The sequence below is a fragment of the Musca autumnalis genome, unplaced genomic scaffold, assembly GCF_047663935.1.
Source record: "Musca autumnalis isolate F117 unplaced genomic scaffold, ASM4766393v1 scaffold_4, whole genome shotgun sequence".
Classification (NCBI taxonomy): Eukaryota; Metazoa; Arthropoda; class Insecta; order Diptera; family Muscidae; genus Musca; species Musca autumnalis.
In genome coordinates this window covers 24394330-24411976 of record NW_027411977.1, presented here as the reverse complement: position 1 = coordinate 24411976, position 17647 = coordinate 24394330, and the positions used below count along the sequence as shown (strand labels likewise).

General features: G+C 39.4%; 1 protein-coding gene across 17 annotated transcripts in view; it reads left to right on the top strand.

The window, feature by feature from the left end:
• The window catches only part of LOC141403579 (protein still life, isoform SIF type 1-like), a 392764-nt gene that overhangs the window by 284940 nt on the left and 90177 nt on the right, over positions 1–17647 (top strand). For all 17 annotated transcript variants that reach the window (XM_073986229.1, XM_073986221.1, XM_073986220.1 and 14 more), the window contains one exon: positions 12003–12189. In XM_073986229.1, the coding sequence (XP_073842330.1) occupies positions 12003–12189 (187 nt within the window). The remainder of the gene's footprint in view (positions 1–12002; positions 12190–17647) is intronic.

The following is a 17647-nucleotide window of genomic DNA, read 5'->3' as shown; positions in this document are numbered from 1 at the left end:
TTCGGACTGGGCGATAAACAGTAGGTCCCATATCATTGAGCTAATATGAATCGGGGTGCACTCATTGATATGAGGGAAGTCTCTCTTATCCCGTATGGGATGTTTGTGGAACAATTATATTATATATATTACCTTTCACGGCACAAACAACTTTGGCATCAAAACTACTGCACATGAAAAAGGGTGAACCTATTCAGATGAACTGGAGTGATTTTTTATAACTATGTATCTCATTTCGAACAAGTTTTATTTTGGTTTTTTTTTCATTGCCTAAATCAATTATGTGTACAAAAAATAACCGAAGCTGCATCTATTGTTTTGCTAAAAATGATTGGCCTGGCAAATTTCATTTTTTGTCATCAATGCCATTCAATTTGTTGCTAAAAATAGAAAGCAAATTATTTGATTTTTTTTGTTGTATAATGTCGTGTAGATATTTTTGCTGTTGATTGATTGAAATATTTAACAAAATACGCACACACACAAACAATAGGTATATAAAGTTTAATTGGTAGTCTTCTTAGTTATCACATTTTTTAGATATCAATGATTGTAAAAAAATGTTTTGCACACGTAAGCTTTTTGTCAATTGGCCAAGTCAAATATCAAATCATTGTAATTTTATCTCAAACAAATTGCAAAAAAATTAGAGTTTTTTGAATTTAATTAAAAATTGGTCGACAGTTGTAAAGGTAACTCTTTGTAAGATTAGATGACAATCTATGGCAATCAGTTAAGTTAGAATCGTCATTTCACAAAAAAATCCAAATGGTTGGCTACTTTGCTAACACATAGAAGTTACAAGCCCATGATATTTTTCTAAATCACCAGATGCCTATTACTTTAAAATCTTCTGCGATTCATTTTAGTGTTCATACTTCTCTTATTATTGGGATGAACTCGTAAGATAAATAATGACCAGCCACTGCAGATTTTAGCCATTAAATATGGGCAAACATTTCAGGCCACAAATTTGTTTTAAACTACTTATTGATATTTTCTATAGCTGGTCCAGCTCATTGCCATGGAAACACATCCATTAATCCTTTTGGCATTCTCGAGGCTATGTGTGTGTGTGCGAGTGAATATGTGATCATTCAATATCATCTTTCGATTTCTTTGTTTCTCTACATTCATCGATTTATTAGCTTTTGCAATTTGTCATCATACGACGAACGACGAAGTAGAAAGCTAAACAAACATCTAATGGGAAAAGTCACATCTTCCGGTCATCTGTCTGCATCAGGCATCAGCTACCGAATCATTGAGGCTTTTTGTTTGTTTTTATCCATTCATTCGTTCACTCTAATATTTGTGATAAGACACAGTAAAATATGAGGAAATTTAAAATGAAAGCACCTCACATCAGGTAGACACGCACACTCTCTCAAACACAAACACAAAGCAAAGCAAGTCAATAAAAATGTGGTCTTTGAACAGATACCCAAGAAATGCAGAAGCCAATATTTAAGTTTGAAATTGCAAAAGCATATTGTATTGCTAAGGTGTTTGACATAGGTGTATCTTTTTGTGTATTATCCTTTTGTCTTTAGACAGATAGAGATAGTAAGAGATGGAGATATGCTGCGCGTTTGTGTGTGAAAGTAAACAGCTTGAAAGGATATTATTAACTAAAGCCTTTGAAATTTAATTACACACATTAGAGTTATGTTTATTGTCTATGAAATAGTAATAATATTTTGAGTTCATTACAGTTAATGGCTGTTGTGGCTTGATTAACAGTAAATCTAAATTCAATATTATTAATTTTCAAAGTAACGCAGAGAATGGAAGATAGCTAACAAAGGTGTCATGGTGTCATTTGGGGAGGGGCTGACTTTAAAGACTTAAAGATAGTGACAAAGTAGTAAATCTGTACTTCTTAACTTTAACGACTGAAAGTTAGTGACAAACGAATCAATCTGTAGGTCTTGTCTATTGAAATATATTCACAACCCACGGTACATTGTTTTACTTAACTTGCTTTGGTGTCTGTCTGTTTAGTTAAAATCGTGTAACTTATTTTTCACCAATCAAACTAAAAATTTGCACAATTTTCAGACTTGGATGGCAATACATGAATGTGAAACCAAAACCAATATGGGTCCATTTTTCCTCATGTCCCCATATAGCGGTACCCCTCGATTTCAGGTATTCTGAGGATTTTATTTTAATTTTTAACCTGAATTGTCTGTAACTTGGCCTTTGTAGTAACCAATGGTACAGAAACTTCCCCACAAAAAATTGTGGACGTAGGTTCAGGTTTTGGTATTGCCTCCATATAGCGGTACCACCCGATTTGAGGCATTTAAAAGATTTCATCTACATTTTCGGCCTAAATTGGCTGTAATTGGTTTATGTATGGGGTTCTAATGGTCAAAAAATGCATATACCAAAAAGATAACAAGTAAAAAAGTATCAGTCGGCATTGCCGACAGAGATATACCCTCAGCCTGTGTATATTGAAACAATTTTTTTCCAAAAAACGCATGTATTCAGGGAGTTTTAAAAATTTTGGGCGTTTGAACTGACAAAAATGTTGATTAGGATTTAATATCAAAAGTTTTGCGGAGGAGATACTAAAAAGAATGGATCTCCAGCCACTACATATGGTATCATAGGGGTTTTTTAGAACTTCAGGGATGTTTGCTCAAGAAGTATGAACTTGCCCCTGAAACAACTTTTACCATCGCAATTGAGGCAGCAATGCAAGTTGCCTCAACAAAAATCAAACTGATTCGAAGGCAGGTCTTAAATTGAAAATGTATCCGAAATTTTGAGTGGGAGGTACCGGATGGAGTGGACAAATATAGTCCATATTTGAACCTGATCTATATCTGGTAGATATATTAGGATGTGTAAAGTATGGACCAATTCGGCCACTCTCTTCAAGAGTTATCGTACGCACAATTTTTCCGAACATTTTTGAACTTTTGGGGGAGGTACCTGAAGGAGTGGACCGATATGGCTTATCTTCGAATTTAAACTATGTTTGGACAAAATATTACTAAGGCCAAACTTTGGACCGAATCGGCAGACCTGTTCGAGAGTTATTTTGCCCTCCAACCTCCTCACACGGTGTCATAGGGGTTTTTTGCAACTTTCAGGCTATTTTCTCAGGAAGTATGGACTTGCCCCTAATGAAACTTATACCGTCGTATGGAGGGCAGTGAATACAAGTTGCTAAAGCAAAAATCAAAGCAATTCGAGAGATGTTCCTAAACTGAACTTTTCCAAAATTTTGTGTGGGAGGTACCCGACGGAGTGGACCGATTGAGTCCATATTGAAACCTGATCTAAGTCTGGTACACGCTCCACGATGGGCAAAGTATGGACCAAATCGGTTACACCCTTCAAGAGTTATCGTGCGTACAAATTTTCCGAACATTTTCGAACTTTTGTGGGGGAGGTACCGGAAGGAGTGGACCGATATAGCTCATCTTCGAACTTAAACTAAGTTTGGGCAAAATATTACGAAAGCCAAAATTTGAACCGAATCGGTTCATCCCTTCGAGAGTTATCGTGCGCTCCAGCCAGCCAGACAGACAGACGGACGGACATTGCTCAATCGACTCCAAATTGTCTGAAACACATTTCGTCCAAACATACTTGGGGTCTAAAACCATTATTTCGATGAGGCACATTTTGCCCGTATGAAAGTGTATATACCCTTCATAGCCTAAAGGCTGAGGGTATACAAATAAAAAAACAAGTAAAAAAGGATCAGTCGGAACCGACAGAGATATACCCTCAGCCTATGTGAATTTAAACTTTCATCTACGGGCAGATCGAATGTATTTAGAATCTTTTCGGAATTTTGTGGCCCTTTTTGGACATTTGAGCTTGCCTTTAAAAATGTGGATTAAGATTAAAGTAAAAAAGTGTTGCGGAGGAAGTACTTAAAGAAATGGACCGCCTTGGTCCATTATGGAAGTGTATCTTATTTTTGGGAGTCATATCATATCGTGACGTAGGGGATGAAAGATACCAAGGAACGGTCCTGACCGGCTTTAACATGACAAATTCCAAAATTTTTCTTGATCCCTCTATCATCTCAAGTGGACACTGACCTCCCCGTGGTGTCACCTGTTAACACCCGTTAAAGGTAGTGAGCTAACATTTGCCGCGCGTTCACCCATAAGAACGTTAAAAACTTGGGTTTGGGGCCGGGTTAGTAACACTCCCCTCGAAAAAACAGCCTACTATGAAAAAACAAAAGAAAAGAAAAACAAATCCCTCTAAAGTTGAAGACCCACGCAAACTTTTTAAGTACCATGCTCTGCGAATCTGCACCTGGAATTTTTGCACACTTTATAGAGAATGTGCAGTTTACGCATTGGTAGATGTACTTGAACCGTACAAGGCCGACATTACTGCCATACAGGAAATACGATGAAACGGGAAAGGCGTCACAACAACACCTAAAGGTGACGCACTGCATTATAGCTGCCATGACATAAAACATGAGTTTGGTTGCGGATTTGTAGTTGGTCGAAGGTTAAAACACCTGGTCTCCAGCTTCACACCCGTACACAATTCGTACAAAAGCAAAATTCTTCAACATCAGCTTTATTTGCGCTCATGCTCCCACTGAAGACAAGGACCAACAGACCAAAGCGCTTAGATGAAACATATGACCGTTGTCCTGCCCATGACATTAAAATTATTCTAGGCGATTTTAATGCCAAAATTGGAAAGGAAAATATCTTTGGCCCAACAATCGGAAAATTCAGTCTCCACAATGAAATATCTGACAATGGCGCAGCGGCAAAAAACATGTTAGTTAGCAGCACCAGATTTAAGCATCTCGACATCCATGAGGGCACCTGACTATCTCCAGATCAGAAAACAAGAAATCAAATTGATCACGTTGTGATAGATGAAAGACATTTATCAAGCGTGTTGTATGTGCGCTCGTTCCGAGGAGCAAACATAGACTCGGACCACTACCTAGTTACATCAAAGGTACGCACCCGGTTAAACGTAGCAAACAAACTACGAACAGACACAACACAAAAGTTAGATATCGGTAAGCTGCAATCACAACAGATAGCCACAGCATATTCCACTCAACTAGCCCAATTGCTTAATCAAAGCACTCGTCATCCCGATAACATATCAGCGCAATGACAAAGTATTGCCCACTCCATGCAAATAGCCGCAGTGCTTGGATACCAGAGACCTCCACCAAGGAATTCATGGTATGACCAGGAGTGTCGTGTTGCTACCGAAGAGAAAAATGCGGCATATAAGGCTACTTTACAATCCGTAGCAACGAGAGAGATATCGGGATAAAAGGAGAGAGGAGAAACGTCTTTTCCGCAGGAAAAAGAGAGATAGAAAAAATCGAGATGTCGAGGAGCCACAATGAAGTCCGAAAATTCAACCAAAGAGTGAAACATCAAATTGATGGCTTTGGAACTGGCACATCCTCCTGTAGAGACCAGCAAGGTAATCTGGTAACTGATAGTGTGCTCAGGTTATGGAAAGAACATTTTTCTAAACTGCTGGTATCCGATAGTAGCGATGACGGCGAAGATACCACAGATACAATCCCAGAAGATGGTATTGAATGTATACCGCCCAGCCAAGATGAGGTAAATACATCAATAAACCGGCTGAAGAATAATAAGGCAGCAGGAGCCGATGGCTTGCCAGCCTAGCTGTTCACACCCAGAGGCGACACGCTGATAAGGTGTATTCATCAGCTAGTTAGCACCATCTGGGAGGAAGAACGAGTACCCGACGATTGGAACCTGAGCATCCTGTGTCCCGTCCACAAGAAAGGAGATAAGACTTTATGCTCCAACTATAGGGACATAAGTCTTCTCCCTATTGCAAATAAGATAGTGGATATTGTGCGAACGACTAAAGCCAATGGTCAACGAGATAATTGGACTATACCAATGCGGCTTTAGACCTGGCAAGTCCACCATTGACCAGATATTTACCCTGCGGCAAATCCTGGAGGAGACCAAAGAGATGCAGATCGACACCTACCACCTTTTTGTCGATTATAAAGCACCATTCGACAGCCCGCTGCGTTCAAAGGTATTCCAAGTCATGTCTGAATTTGGTATCCCCGCAAAGCTCATTCGGCTTTGTAAAATGATTTTAACTAACACGAAATCCTCAGTTAAAATAGGAAAGAACCTCTCCGAAGGGTTTTTTACCGAAATGGGTTTCAGACAAGGTGACAGCCTTTCGTCTGATCTCTTCAACATCCTGCTGGAAAAGGTTATACGAGAGGCAAACGTCAAAAAAGTGGTACAATCTACACCAATAGCCACATGTTACTTGCCTATGCTGGTGATATGGACATCATGGGACGATCAGTAAAAGAAGTAACAGATACCTTTATGAAGGTCGAAGGAGAATCTGCTAAAGTGGGTTTGGCGGTAAACGGCGAGAAGACCAAGTTGATGTTATCGACGCGCAATGCGTCCATAGGGATCGGAGCAACTGTTGACGTTGGTTTCTATAATTTTGAGGTATTAAAGGACATCGTCTACCTCGGCACCGCCGTAAACACAACCAACAACATCAGTTGTTAAATACGAAAAAGAATAGTTTTGGCCAACAGATGCTACTTCGGTCTGAGTAAGCAATTTAGGAATAAAGTCACATCTCGTCAAACAAAAACAACGCTTTACCAAACACTGATGCAACCCGGGCTGAGGTATGGTTCCGAAGCCTGGGTACTATCGCAAGCAGACAAGGCAGTGCTTGGTGTGTTTGAGAGAAAAATTCTTCGAAAGATCTGTGCGTTGACGGTGAATATCGACGTCGCATGAACCACGAGCTTTATCGGCTATACAACGGCATCAGCATAGGTAAACGTATAGAGATGCAACTATTGTGTTGGCTAGGCCATATCATAAGAATTAGCTATGATGAAACCGCTAAAAGGGAGTATAAATACGTGTCACATGGCGGTGCATGCAGAATTGGCAGGCCTGAGCTTAGACTGAGTAAACAAGTGGATGCAGATATGAAAAGGCGCGGTATTCCAAAAAGCGAAGCAGTAAACAGAGAGAATTGGAGAAGTAAGTAGTAGTTTAGGATCAGGTCGAAGATCCTTTGGAAAATTATACCGATACTACTTGCAATCGTTTTTAAGCGGTAATATGTTTTTCGTGGGCAAGTCCATGCTTCCTGGCATAGTGGTCCAAAACTTCTAAGTTATACTGTGGCCAACTAAAGTGACTGGTAGGCACAATATCGAAAGGAATGACTCCCAAAACAAGATCCACTTCCAAAATGGACTATGTCGGTCCATTTCTTCAAGTTTATCCTCCGCAACACTTTTAAGCTTCAAACCAACTATGTATCTTTGTCGGCAAGTTCATACTTCCAAAAAGGGCCACAATATCTGCGTAGCCGATATTAGATTCGATATTGTCAATAGATAAAAGTTTCGATTCACAGAGGCTGAGAGTATATCTCTGTCGGCAAGGCCGACTGATATTTTTTACTTGTTAAGTAGAATGTTAAATAGGTTACATGATATACTGTCACCCTGTCTGAAACTTTGTTTCTTTCCTAGCATAACTGCTGATCATGTGTCAACCAATGTCATCCTGCATAATCGCATCATTTCTGCAGGAATGCCAAAATCAGGCAATATATTACTAGGTGCAAAGCTTAGAGGAAATTTGCATCCAGTCAAACTCCAAATTATTTGGATCAACTGGTTATCTGAATCTGGTTGATCTGTTCGCGATGTATTATGTGCACCAGCCAAACTCCTAATTATTTGGATCAACTCCATATTGTCGGACTTCATCCAAACATACTTGGGGTCCAAAAACACAATTTCGACGAGGAAAATGTTTGATCCTTACTTACTTACTTAGTTGACTCATTACAGAACCCTTTAACTATATGCATGTCTTTGTATAACTTATATAGCTCGTGGTTCATACGACGTCGATATTCACCGTCAACGCAAATCGGCCCGTAGATCTTTCGAAGAATTTTTTCTCAAACACACCAAGCACTGCCTTATCTGCTTGCGCAAGTACCCATGCTTAGGAGCCATACATTAGCACGGGTAGTATCAGCGTTTTGTATAGCGTTGTTTTTGTTTGACGAGATGTGGCTTTGTTTTTAAATTGCTTGCTTAAACCATAGTAGCATCTGTTGGCCAATACAATTCTTCTTATTTCACAACTGATGTTGTTTGTTGTGTCTATGGCAGTGCCGAGGTAGACGAAGTCTTTAACTACCTCAAAATTGCAGGTACCAACTTCCACAGTTGGTCCGAGCTCTATGGAAGCTTTGCGCGTCGACACCATCAATTTGGTATTTTTTACCGTTTACCGCCAGACTCACTTTCGCAGATTCTGCTTCGACCTTCCTAAAGGTATCAGTTACTTCCCTTACTGATCGTCCCATGATGCATCGTCCCATGATGCAGCATAGGCAAGTAACATGTGGCTATTGGTGTAAATTGTGTCATTTCTTTTGACATTTGCATCTCGTATTACCTTTTCCAGCAAAATGCTGAATAGGTCACACGACAGGCTGTCTCCTTGTCCGAAACCTCTTTTGGTACTGAACTGTTCGGAGAGGTTCTTTCCAATTTTAACTGAGGACCTAGTATCAGTTAAAGTCATCTTACAAAGCCGGATGAGCTTTGCGGGGATACCAAATTCAGACATTGCATGGAATACCTTTGATCGAAGGGGACTGTCGAATGCTGCTTTATAATCGACAAAAAGGTGAAATGTGTCGATCTGCATCTCTTGGGTCTTCTCTAGGATTTGCCGCAGGGTAAATATCTGGTCAATGGTGGACTTGCCAGGTCTAAAGCCACATTGGTATGGTTCAATTATTTCGTTGACCATTGGCTTTAGTCGTTCGCACAATATCCCTGACACTATCTTATAGGCAATAGGGAGAAGACTTATGCCCCTATAGTTGGAGCATACAGTCTTATCTCCTTTATTGTGGACGGGACATAGGATGTTCAGGTTCCAATCGTCGGGTACGCGTTCTTCCTGCCAGATGGTGCTAACTAGCTGATGCATACACCTTATCAGCGCGTCGCCTCCGGTTTAAAACAGCTCGGCTGGTAAGCCATCGGCTCCTGCTGCTTTATTATTCTTCAGCCGATTTATTGCTGTTTTTACCTCATCTAGGCCGGGCGGTATACATTCTATACCATCTTCTGGGATTGGATCTGTGGTATCATCGTCTTCGCTACTATTGGATACCAGCATATTGGAGAAATGTTCCTTCCATATCCTGAGCACGCTATCTGTACATGTTACCAGATTACCTTGCTGGTCTCTACAGGAGGATGTGTCTGTACCAAAGCAATCTGTTTGATGTTTCACTCTTTGGTAGAATTTTCGGACTTCATTCTGGCTCCTGTACATCTAAATTTTTTCACACTGCCGCCTTTCCATTTCTCTCTTTCTCTTGCGGAAAAGACCTTTCCCTTCTCTCCTTTTCTCCCGATATCTCTCTCGTGCGCTACGCGTTGTTACTGATTGTAAAGTAGCTCTATATGCCGCATTTTTCTTTTTCTTCGATAGCAGCACGACACTCCTGGTCATACCATGAATTCCTTTGTGGAGGTCTCTGGAATCCAAGTATGGATTTTGCGGCTGTTTGCATGGAGTGGGCAATATGTTGCCATTGTGTTGTTATGTTATCGGCACAAGGAGTGCTCGCGTTAAGCAATTGGGCTAGTTGAGTGGAATATGCTGTGGCTATCTGTTGTGTTTGCAGCCTAGCGATCTCCAACTTCCGCGTTGTGTCTGTTCGTGCTTTATTTGCAACGTTTAGACGGGGTGCAACAAGGTAGTGGTCCGAATCAATGTTTGCGCCTCGGAACGATCGTACATCCAACACGCTCGATGAATGTCTTCCATCTATCACAACATGATCAATTTGATTACTTGTTCTTTGATCTGGAGACAGCCAGGTGCCCTTATGAATATCGAGATGATTAAATCTGGTAATGCTAACTTCCATCTTTTTTGCAGCTGCAAAGTCTATCAGCCTCATACCATTGCCAGATGTTTCACTGTGGAGACTGAATTTCCCGACTGTTGGGCCATAGATATTTTCCTTTCCAATTTTGGCATTAAAATCGCCTAGAATAATTTTAAAGTCATGGGCAGGGCAACGGTCATATGTTTCTTCTAAGCGCTCGTAAAATATATCTTTGGTCTGTTCATCCTTTTCTTCAGTGGGAGCATGAGCGCAAATAAAGCTGATGTTGAAGAATTTAGCTTTTATTCGAATTGCAGCAAGTCTTTCATTCACTGGGGTGAAGCTGGATACCAGATGTTTTAGTCTCCGCCTAACTACGAATCCACAACCAAACTCATGCTTTACGTCAAGGCAGCTATAATACAGTGCGTCACCTTTAGGTGTTGTTGTGACGCCTTTCCCAATCCATCGTATTACCTGTATGGCAGTAATATCGGGCTTGTACTTTTCAAGTACGTCTGCCAATGCGAAGATCAGATCATGGTCCTTAATACGTTTGCGGGGTTCGTCAACAAGATCGAAAATATTCGCTAAAATGATGTGTGCAATATCTCAACCGATTTGGTCCAAACTTCGTTTATGTTCAAAAGTAGGACCTATCGGTCCCCACCTTGGGTACCACCCACACAAATGTTAACCATTTGTGTTTAAGTGATACTTTTTACTTGTTAAGTAGAATGTAAAATAGGTTATATGATATACTGTCACCCTATCTGAAACTTGGTTTTGTTTTAAAAGCCTCGGAAAGGTTCTTCCCTATATTAACTGCTGATCTTGTGTCAGCCATCCTTCATAATCACATCAGTTTTGCAGGAATGCCAAAATCAGGCAATATATTACTAGGTGCAAAGTTTAGACGAAATTGGTTGATCCATTCGAGAGTTATCATTTGCACCAGCCAAACTCTAAATTATCTGGATCAACTCCATATTGTCGGAATTCATCCAAACGTACTTGGGTTCCAAAAACATAATTTCGACGAGGAACATTTTTTATCCTATCAGAGTATATTTGTCCTCGTTAGAATGAAAGATGCGATCATAAATAGCGATTCGGTGATTTAATAATTTTTTAGCCAAAATCATTATAGATCCTCAGTGAAAATATTTCAAAGTTTTTAATTCAAAATTATTCTCCACACTGTCTTGACTTTAATGTAATGAAAACATCTTTGTCTCTTCAATTATTTTGCCCATAGTTGATGTAACTTTCCTTAGAGACTACAAAACTCTGCTGAGAAAACTAAATTTGTTATTTAAATCTTTTGCCAAAAGACAGAAAACTTGTAATAGAAAACTTTTAACCAAATTCGTATTCAATTATTTACCCCAAAAGTTCTTTCTTCTCAAAAAGAATTAACAACATTGTATTGTTGAATTTCAAAGTGGAGGAAAAAATTACCCTGCGCCCCAAACAAAAGTACTCTTAACAAGCAAATTCATTTAATCTTGGGTCATGGATAATTGATGTTGTCGACGACGGTAATGGTGGTGATAGTGTTGGTGTTACGAAACACCTTAAGTGTTACTAATGTGACAAAAATTACAAATATTCCTTAAGCTAATACTTACATTTGTCGATGTTCTTGTTGTTGCATTAGTGCAGAACATTGTGCAGATGGAAGCTGTGAAGCGATGATGAGAACAACGAGGACGAACGAAAAATGATTGTGCAACGTGATTTTATTAAATGGCAGCCATACAGCTGAGTTTAGCTCCGCTTCACCTTTTGCAATTTGCAACAGTTTCCCATGTGAAATGTAATGTAATTTATTTTCAAGGGTATGGATGCTAGCATACTGGTGTCTGCATGCATCTGTGTGTGTGTGCATATTTCGTTAAAATTGGTTTTTGAAATCCACCATTTCTACGTCTTCTTTTTTGTCAATCTTCTTATATACAGTTACATATGTTTATTTATTTATTTTTTCCACACCTTTTTCACATTCTCTAATCTTCTGCCTGTCTGACTCTGTGTCATTTTTTTTCTTCTTACAGTTACATAATCATGAATTTGTCGAAGTTTGCATGAAAATCCTTTACCAAGTGGAACTGCATCGTACAACATTGGAACAAATGTGGGGCTTCTCCGTGGAAGCAGAACTTATTGAAAATGCTGAACGTCAAGATGAGCTGTGCTGTTATGTTAGTCGTGTCGAAGATAAAAGTGTTGCCATGCAAAATGGTAAGTTCAAAAACAAAATTAATAAAAAAAATCCAAAATTTATTTATTTAAAATGTTATGGAAAATGTTATATGATCATAACTCCAGGATATGTCAAGGATTTAAATAAATTTCTTGACAAAGTTTTGAAAATTCAATAGAAATTGGTTGCTATGTATGAAGTGTTGTAAAACTCTTTTGAATTTCATGTGTATATAGAATTTTATTGATACCGCAGCTAAAGAATTTCCAAGAAAACGAAATTGATTGATAAATTCGTAAGCAAAGAGCAGCGTAGTGGAATTGTTGCACTGACAGCACAAGTGTGTGATACTGCAAATATAGAAATATTAATTTAATGAAATTAAAAAGCGAAACATAGTAAAAATGTGGTTGCGGATAAGAGGAAACATTATGACTACAGACATAAGGTCAAAATAGACATAAAGGGAGAAATAACAAAAAATCTCACAAAGTTGAGAATTCTATGGAGGCTACATGAAGGCGTGGACCTATACCGATAAATTTCATACGGAAAGTTTTATACCCCAAATGAAGACAAAATACAAAATTTCAAACATTTCGGTGGAATATTGAGGCCACAACCTCAAAATACCGAAAATTGGGATGCACATACCGTTGTATGGGGGCTATGTGAAGGGGTGGACTATACCAAAAAACTTAGTGGGAAAAATTGAATACCTCCAACGAAGACTAAATACCAAATTTCAGCCATTTCGATGGATTATTGTGGCCACAACCTTGAAAATACCGCAAATCGGGAGGAACCGTTCTATGGGGGCTATATGAAGGCGTGAGCCTATACCGACAAAATTCTGGGGAAAGTTTTGTACCCCAAATGAAGACTAAGTACCAAATTTCAGCTATTTCGGTGGAATATTGAGGCCACAACCTTCAATGTACCGCAAATCAGGAGGTACCGTTCTATGGGAGCTATATGAAGGCGTAGAACTATACCGGCAATATTCTAGGGAAAAATTGTACACCCCCAACGAAGACTAAGTATCAAATTTCCATCATTTCGGTGTGATAATGAAGCTAAAACCTTTAAATACCAAAAATCGGGTGGTACCGTTGTATGATGGCTATATGAAAATGTGGACCGATATAGCCCATTTGCAATACCAAACATCCTAGAAGTAATATAAACTTCTATACCACTTTACAAAGCTCTATCTTAAAAAATGCGAGCTGTGTCTTAGACTTAGAATTTTACCCTGATCAAGAATATATACTTAATAGGGTCTCCGATCAAAATTTCGATGTGTTACAAACGGAATGATTTGATTATGATTATATCCTCCATATTATGATGGAGAGTATAAAAAAATGTATGTACTTAGGTGGTTTTCAGAATTTTGGACGTATGAACATGCCGACAAAACAAGTAAAAAAGTATCAATCGGCTTTACCGACAGAGATATACCCTCAGCCTATGTGAATTCAAACTTTCTTTCTTATTTTAGGATTCATATCTTTTCGAAAGATATCGCGCCCACTAGCCATTTTAGTGGGTCATCGTATAAATTTTGGACCAGTATGCCAGGAAGCAAGGACTTGTCAACGGAAAACATAATATCGCTGTTAACAGAACCACAACGAACAGCATCGGTAGGAACAGAGATTTTCGAACAGACCCTAAACTGCACTTAGACACAAATGTTGAACTGTTGTGGGGGAGGTACCCTAAGGAGAGGACCGATATGGATCATTTTATAAGTTAAACTAAATTTGGACAAAATATCAGGGGATCCAAACTTTGGACCAAATTGGTTGCCCCGTTCTGGGCATATAATGCATACCATTTTAGTGACAATTTTTAAATATTGGGGGAAGTACCGGAATTTGCGGACCGGTAGTGCTCATATTCGAACTGAAACTAAATTTGGCCAAAATATGACGAAGGCCAAATTTTAAACGAAATCGGTTGATCAGTTTGAGATTTATCGTGCTCTCCAATTATTACATATGGTACCATAGGGGTTTTTTACACCTTTCGGACAGTTTTCTCAAGAAGTTTGGGCTTGCCCCTAAAAACACTTTTACCGTCATAATTGAGGAAGCGAATGCAAGTTGTTTCAACAAAAATCAAAGTCTCAATCAAAGCAGGTCTTAAAGTGAACTTATCCGAAACTTTGTGTGGGAGGTACCCGAAGGAGTAGACAAATATAGTTCATATTTGAACCTAATCTATATCTGGTAGATATATTCGGATGTGTAAAGTGTTGATTAAATCGATCACTCCTTTTAAGAGTTATCGCGCGCACACTTTTTCCGAACATTTTTTTAACTTATGTGGAGTAGGTACCTGAAGAAGTGGACTGATATGGCTTATCTTCGAACTCAAAATAAGTTTGAACAAAATATTACGAAGGCCATATTTTGGACCGCATCGGTAGATACGTTCGAGAGTTATCTTCCGCTCCAGCCACTACACACGGTGTCATAGTCGTTTTTTAGCTTTCAAGCTATTTTCTCAGAAAGTATGGATTTGCCCCAGATGAAACTTGTACCGTCGTATGGCGGGCAGTGAGTACAAGTTGTTACAACAAAAATCAAAGCGATTCGAGAGCAGGTCCTAATCTGAACTTTTCCAAAATTTTGTGTGGGATGTACCCGAAGGAGTAGACCGATTGAGTCCATATTAAAACCTCATCTAAGTCTGGTAGGAATTTCACAATTTGCAAAGTATGGACCAAATCGGTTACTCCCTTCAAGACTTATCGTGCGCACAAATTTTTCGAACTTTTGTGGGGGAGGTGGGGGAGTGGACCTATATAACCCATCTTCGAACTTAAACTAAGTTTGGACAAAATATTATGAAAGCCAAGTTTTGGACCGAATCGGTTGATCCGTTCGAGAATTATCGTGCGCTCCAGCCAGACAGACAGACGGACGGACTAAATCAACTCCAAATTGACTGAAACACATTTCGTCCAAACATACATGGGGTCTAAAACCATTATTTCGATGAGACACATTTTGCCCGTATGAAAGTGTAAATATGGATTTGGATTAAAGTTTTGAAGGGGCGGTACCTAAAGAAATGGACCGACATTGTGCATTTTGTGGGTTTTATTTTGGGAGTCATTCCTCTCGATAGATATCGCGCCCACCGGTAATTTCAGTTGGTCACCATATAATTTAGATCTTTGTACCGTGTCTTTCCTTTGCTAAACAACGGCAGGTGAGAATGAAGATAACGTATGTTTTTGTTGTATATCCGTTGACGTTTATGGGTGAGCATAGCTGTTCTATAGTGATATCGAATTAATTCTCTTTCGAGTTGAGCTGTTATGAGCTAAGACATTGAAAACTGAGGAGTCCACCGAAGTCCCACACATCCAAGCATTATGCTACGTTTCATGGGTGGAATGGACCAAATCGGTTGCTCCGTTTATGAGATATCGCACGTACCATTTAAGCGTATATTTTCGAACTTTTTTGGGGGACGTACAAGAAGAAGTGGACCTATAAGCACCACCTTCGACTTTTACCTAATATTCAAAAAAACGTATTACTATACGAGGGCTGCACGATAACAATCTGGCCTAACAATGAAAACGCGAATATTTACAATCAAAAATAGTTTTTTTTTTTCATAAGTAGTCTGCTGCAAGATGATACATTTGTTCATGCGCTCAAGTCAATTGTTGAATCACTTTTTCCATTCTGCTTGAGACACCTCCAAAACATGGTTTTTGAACGCTTCAACGGAATCTTCTAGCGCGAAAATCGTTGGCCACGCCTTTCTTTTTCTTGATATGCTAGAATCAGCTGAAGTCATTGGATCCCCAGTCAGGGCTGTACGGCGTATAACCCAACAATTCCACGTTTTGTCCGGCTAAACAGGCGCTGGTTTGAATCGAAGTGTGAGACCTGCGTGATGCAGAATGATTCGTCTTCTCTTCTTCGTTTTTCGAATTTCTCAGGAGAACTTAGACAAACAGATTACAGTGCACCACTCAGAAATACGTTGCTCGAGCGGTATAGTCGCCACACGGTCTTCTAACATGAACAAATTTCGTTGGATTTCGCTCGCTTTCGAAGGCCGAAACGGTCGATTCCTGCTTTTATTTTCGAGCTCCTAAGCATATATCCAAAATTAGTCTTCTGCGACAATCTTATAAACGTCGGTTGAAGCATCGCGATCCTTTTTATTCATAACTTCTTTGCACCAATCCAAAAAGAGACATTTTTGAGCGATTGTCAAATTGTTCTGGATCTAACGGGAAAAATCCATTTTGCGGTCATGTGTTCATGCAATATCTAATGTTAGTTGGTGGCAGAAATGCCCAATCCTACCTCACGGTATATAACATGGCGATCTTGCATTCACGCAAGGCTTAATTTTTTTTTTCTGGCACACCGGCCGTTTTTTGGCGGCCATCACGACCTTCTTTTTTTGGCGACTGTCGATCACGATTGAATTCATTAAACCAGTTTTTCATAGTGCTGTAGGATGACCCTTTATCACAACTTTCGAGTGTATCGATCAAATTTAATCTTTGAATCGATGAAAGTTAAAATTTTTAGTGTTTTTTTAGGTCTTCACGATTTTGCTTGGTAATTGCAAGTCCTATCAAAGTGGGAGTAAGACTGCAAAAACTACGAAGATATCGCGAAAGTCAATCTTGTAGAGAATTTTCATAGCTACAACATTTTCTTCAGTCTTATTTCGATATGACTTGCCGTTTCCAAGCAAAACCGTGAAAACGTAAAAACCCTTAAAGATGTCAACGTGAATCGCGATTTATTTAAAAATCGCTCCGGCGATTTTTTTTTTTTTGATTTTTCTCATCTATGAACATTGTAGTATCAGAATCTGCAAAAACTTCACAGGTGTAAGCACCTTCCATTTAAATTTGGTTCAAGAGCACCGTGCTAAGTTCGGACAAGATCTTACGAAAGCCAAATTTTGGATCATATCGGTCGAAATTTATTGTGTGCCCAGGCACTACACATGGTGCCGTAGGGCTTTTTACAGATTTCAGACTATTTTCTCAGGAAGTATGGACTTGCCCCTGAAAAAACTTGTACCGTCGTAATGAGGGCAGCGAATACAAGTGTTTGCAAAAAGAATCAAAGCGATTTGGGAACAGGCCTTAAACTGCACTTTTCCGAAATTTTGTGTGGGAAGTACTCAAAGGAGTGGACCGATAAGTCCATATTGGACTCTCATCTATGTCTGGTAGAAATTTCACGATGTTCAAAGTATGGTCCAAATCGGTTACTGCCTTCAAGAGTTATCAATTTTTCCGAATAGGAGAATGCTTCCCAGATATGGGTGGTAGGACGGAAATCAAATACGTCCAGCGGACCAACAGGTAGCTGCGTCTGTCTTACAATAAGCGGCAGCAAACGGCGTCTGTACTCCATTGGAGCGGCTGAATATGTAGATGGAAAACTTTAAACCCTTCAGAAGGAAACGGGAAACCACTGAAGTAATTTTCCTTGA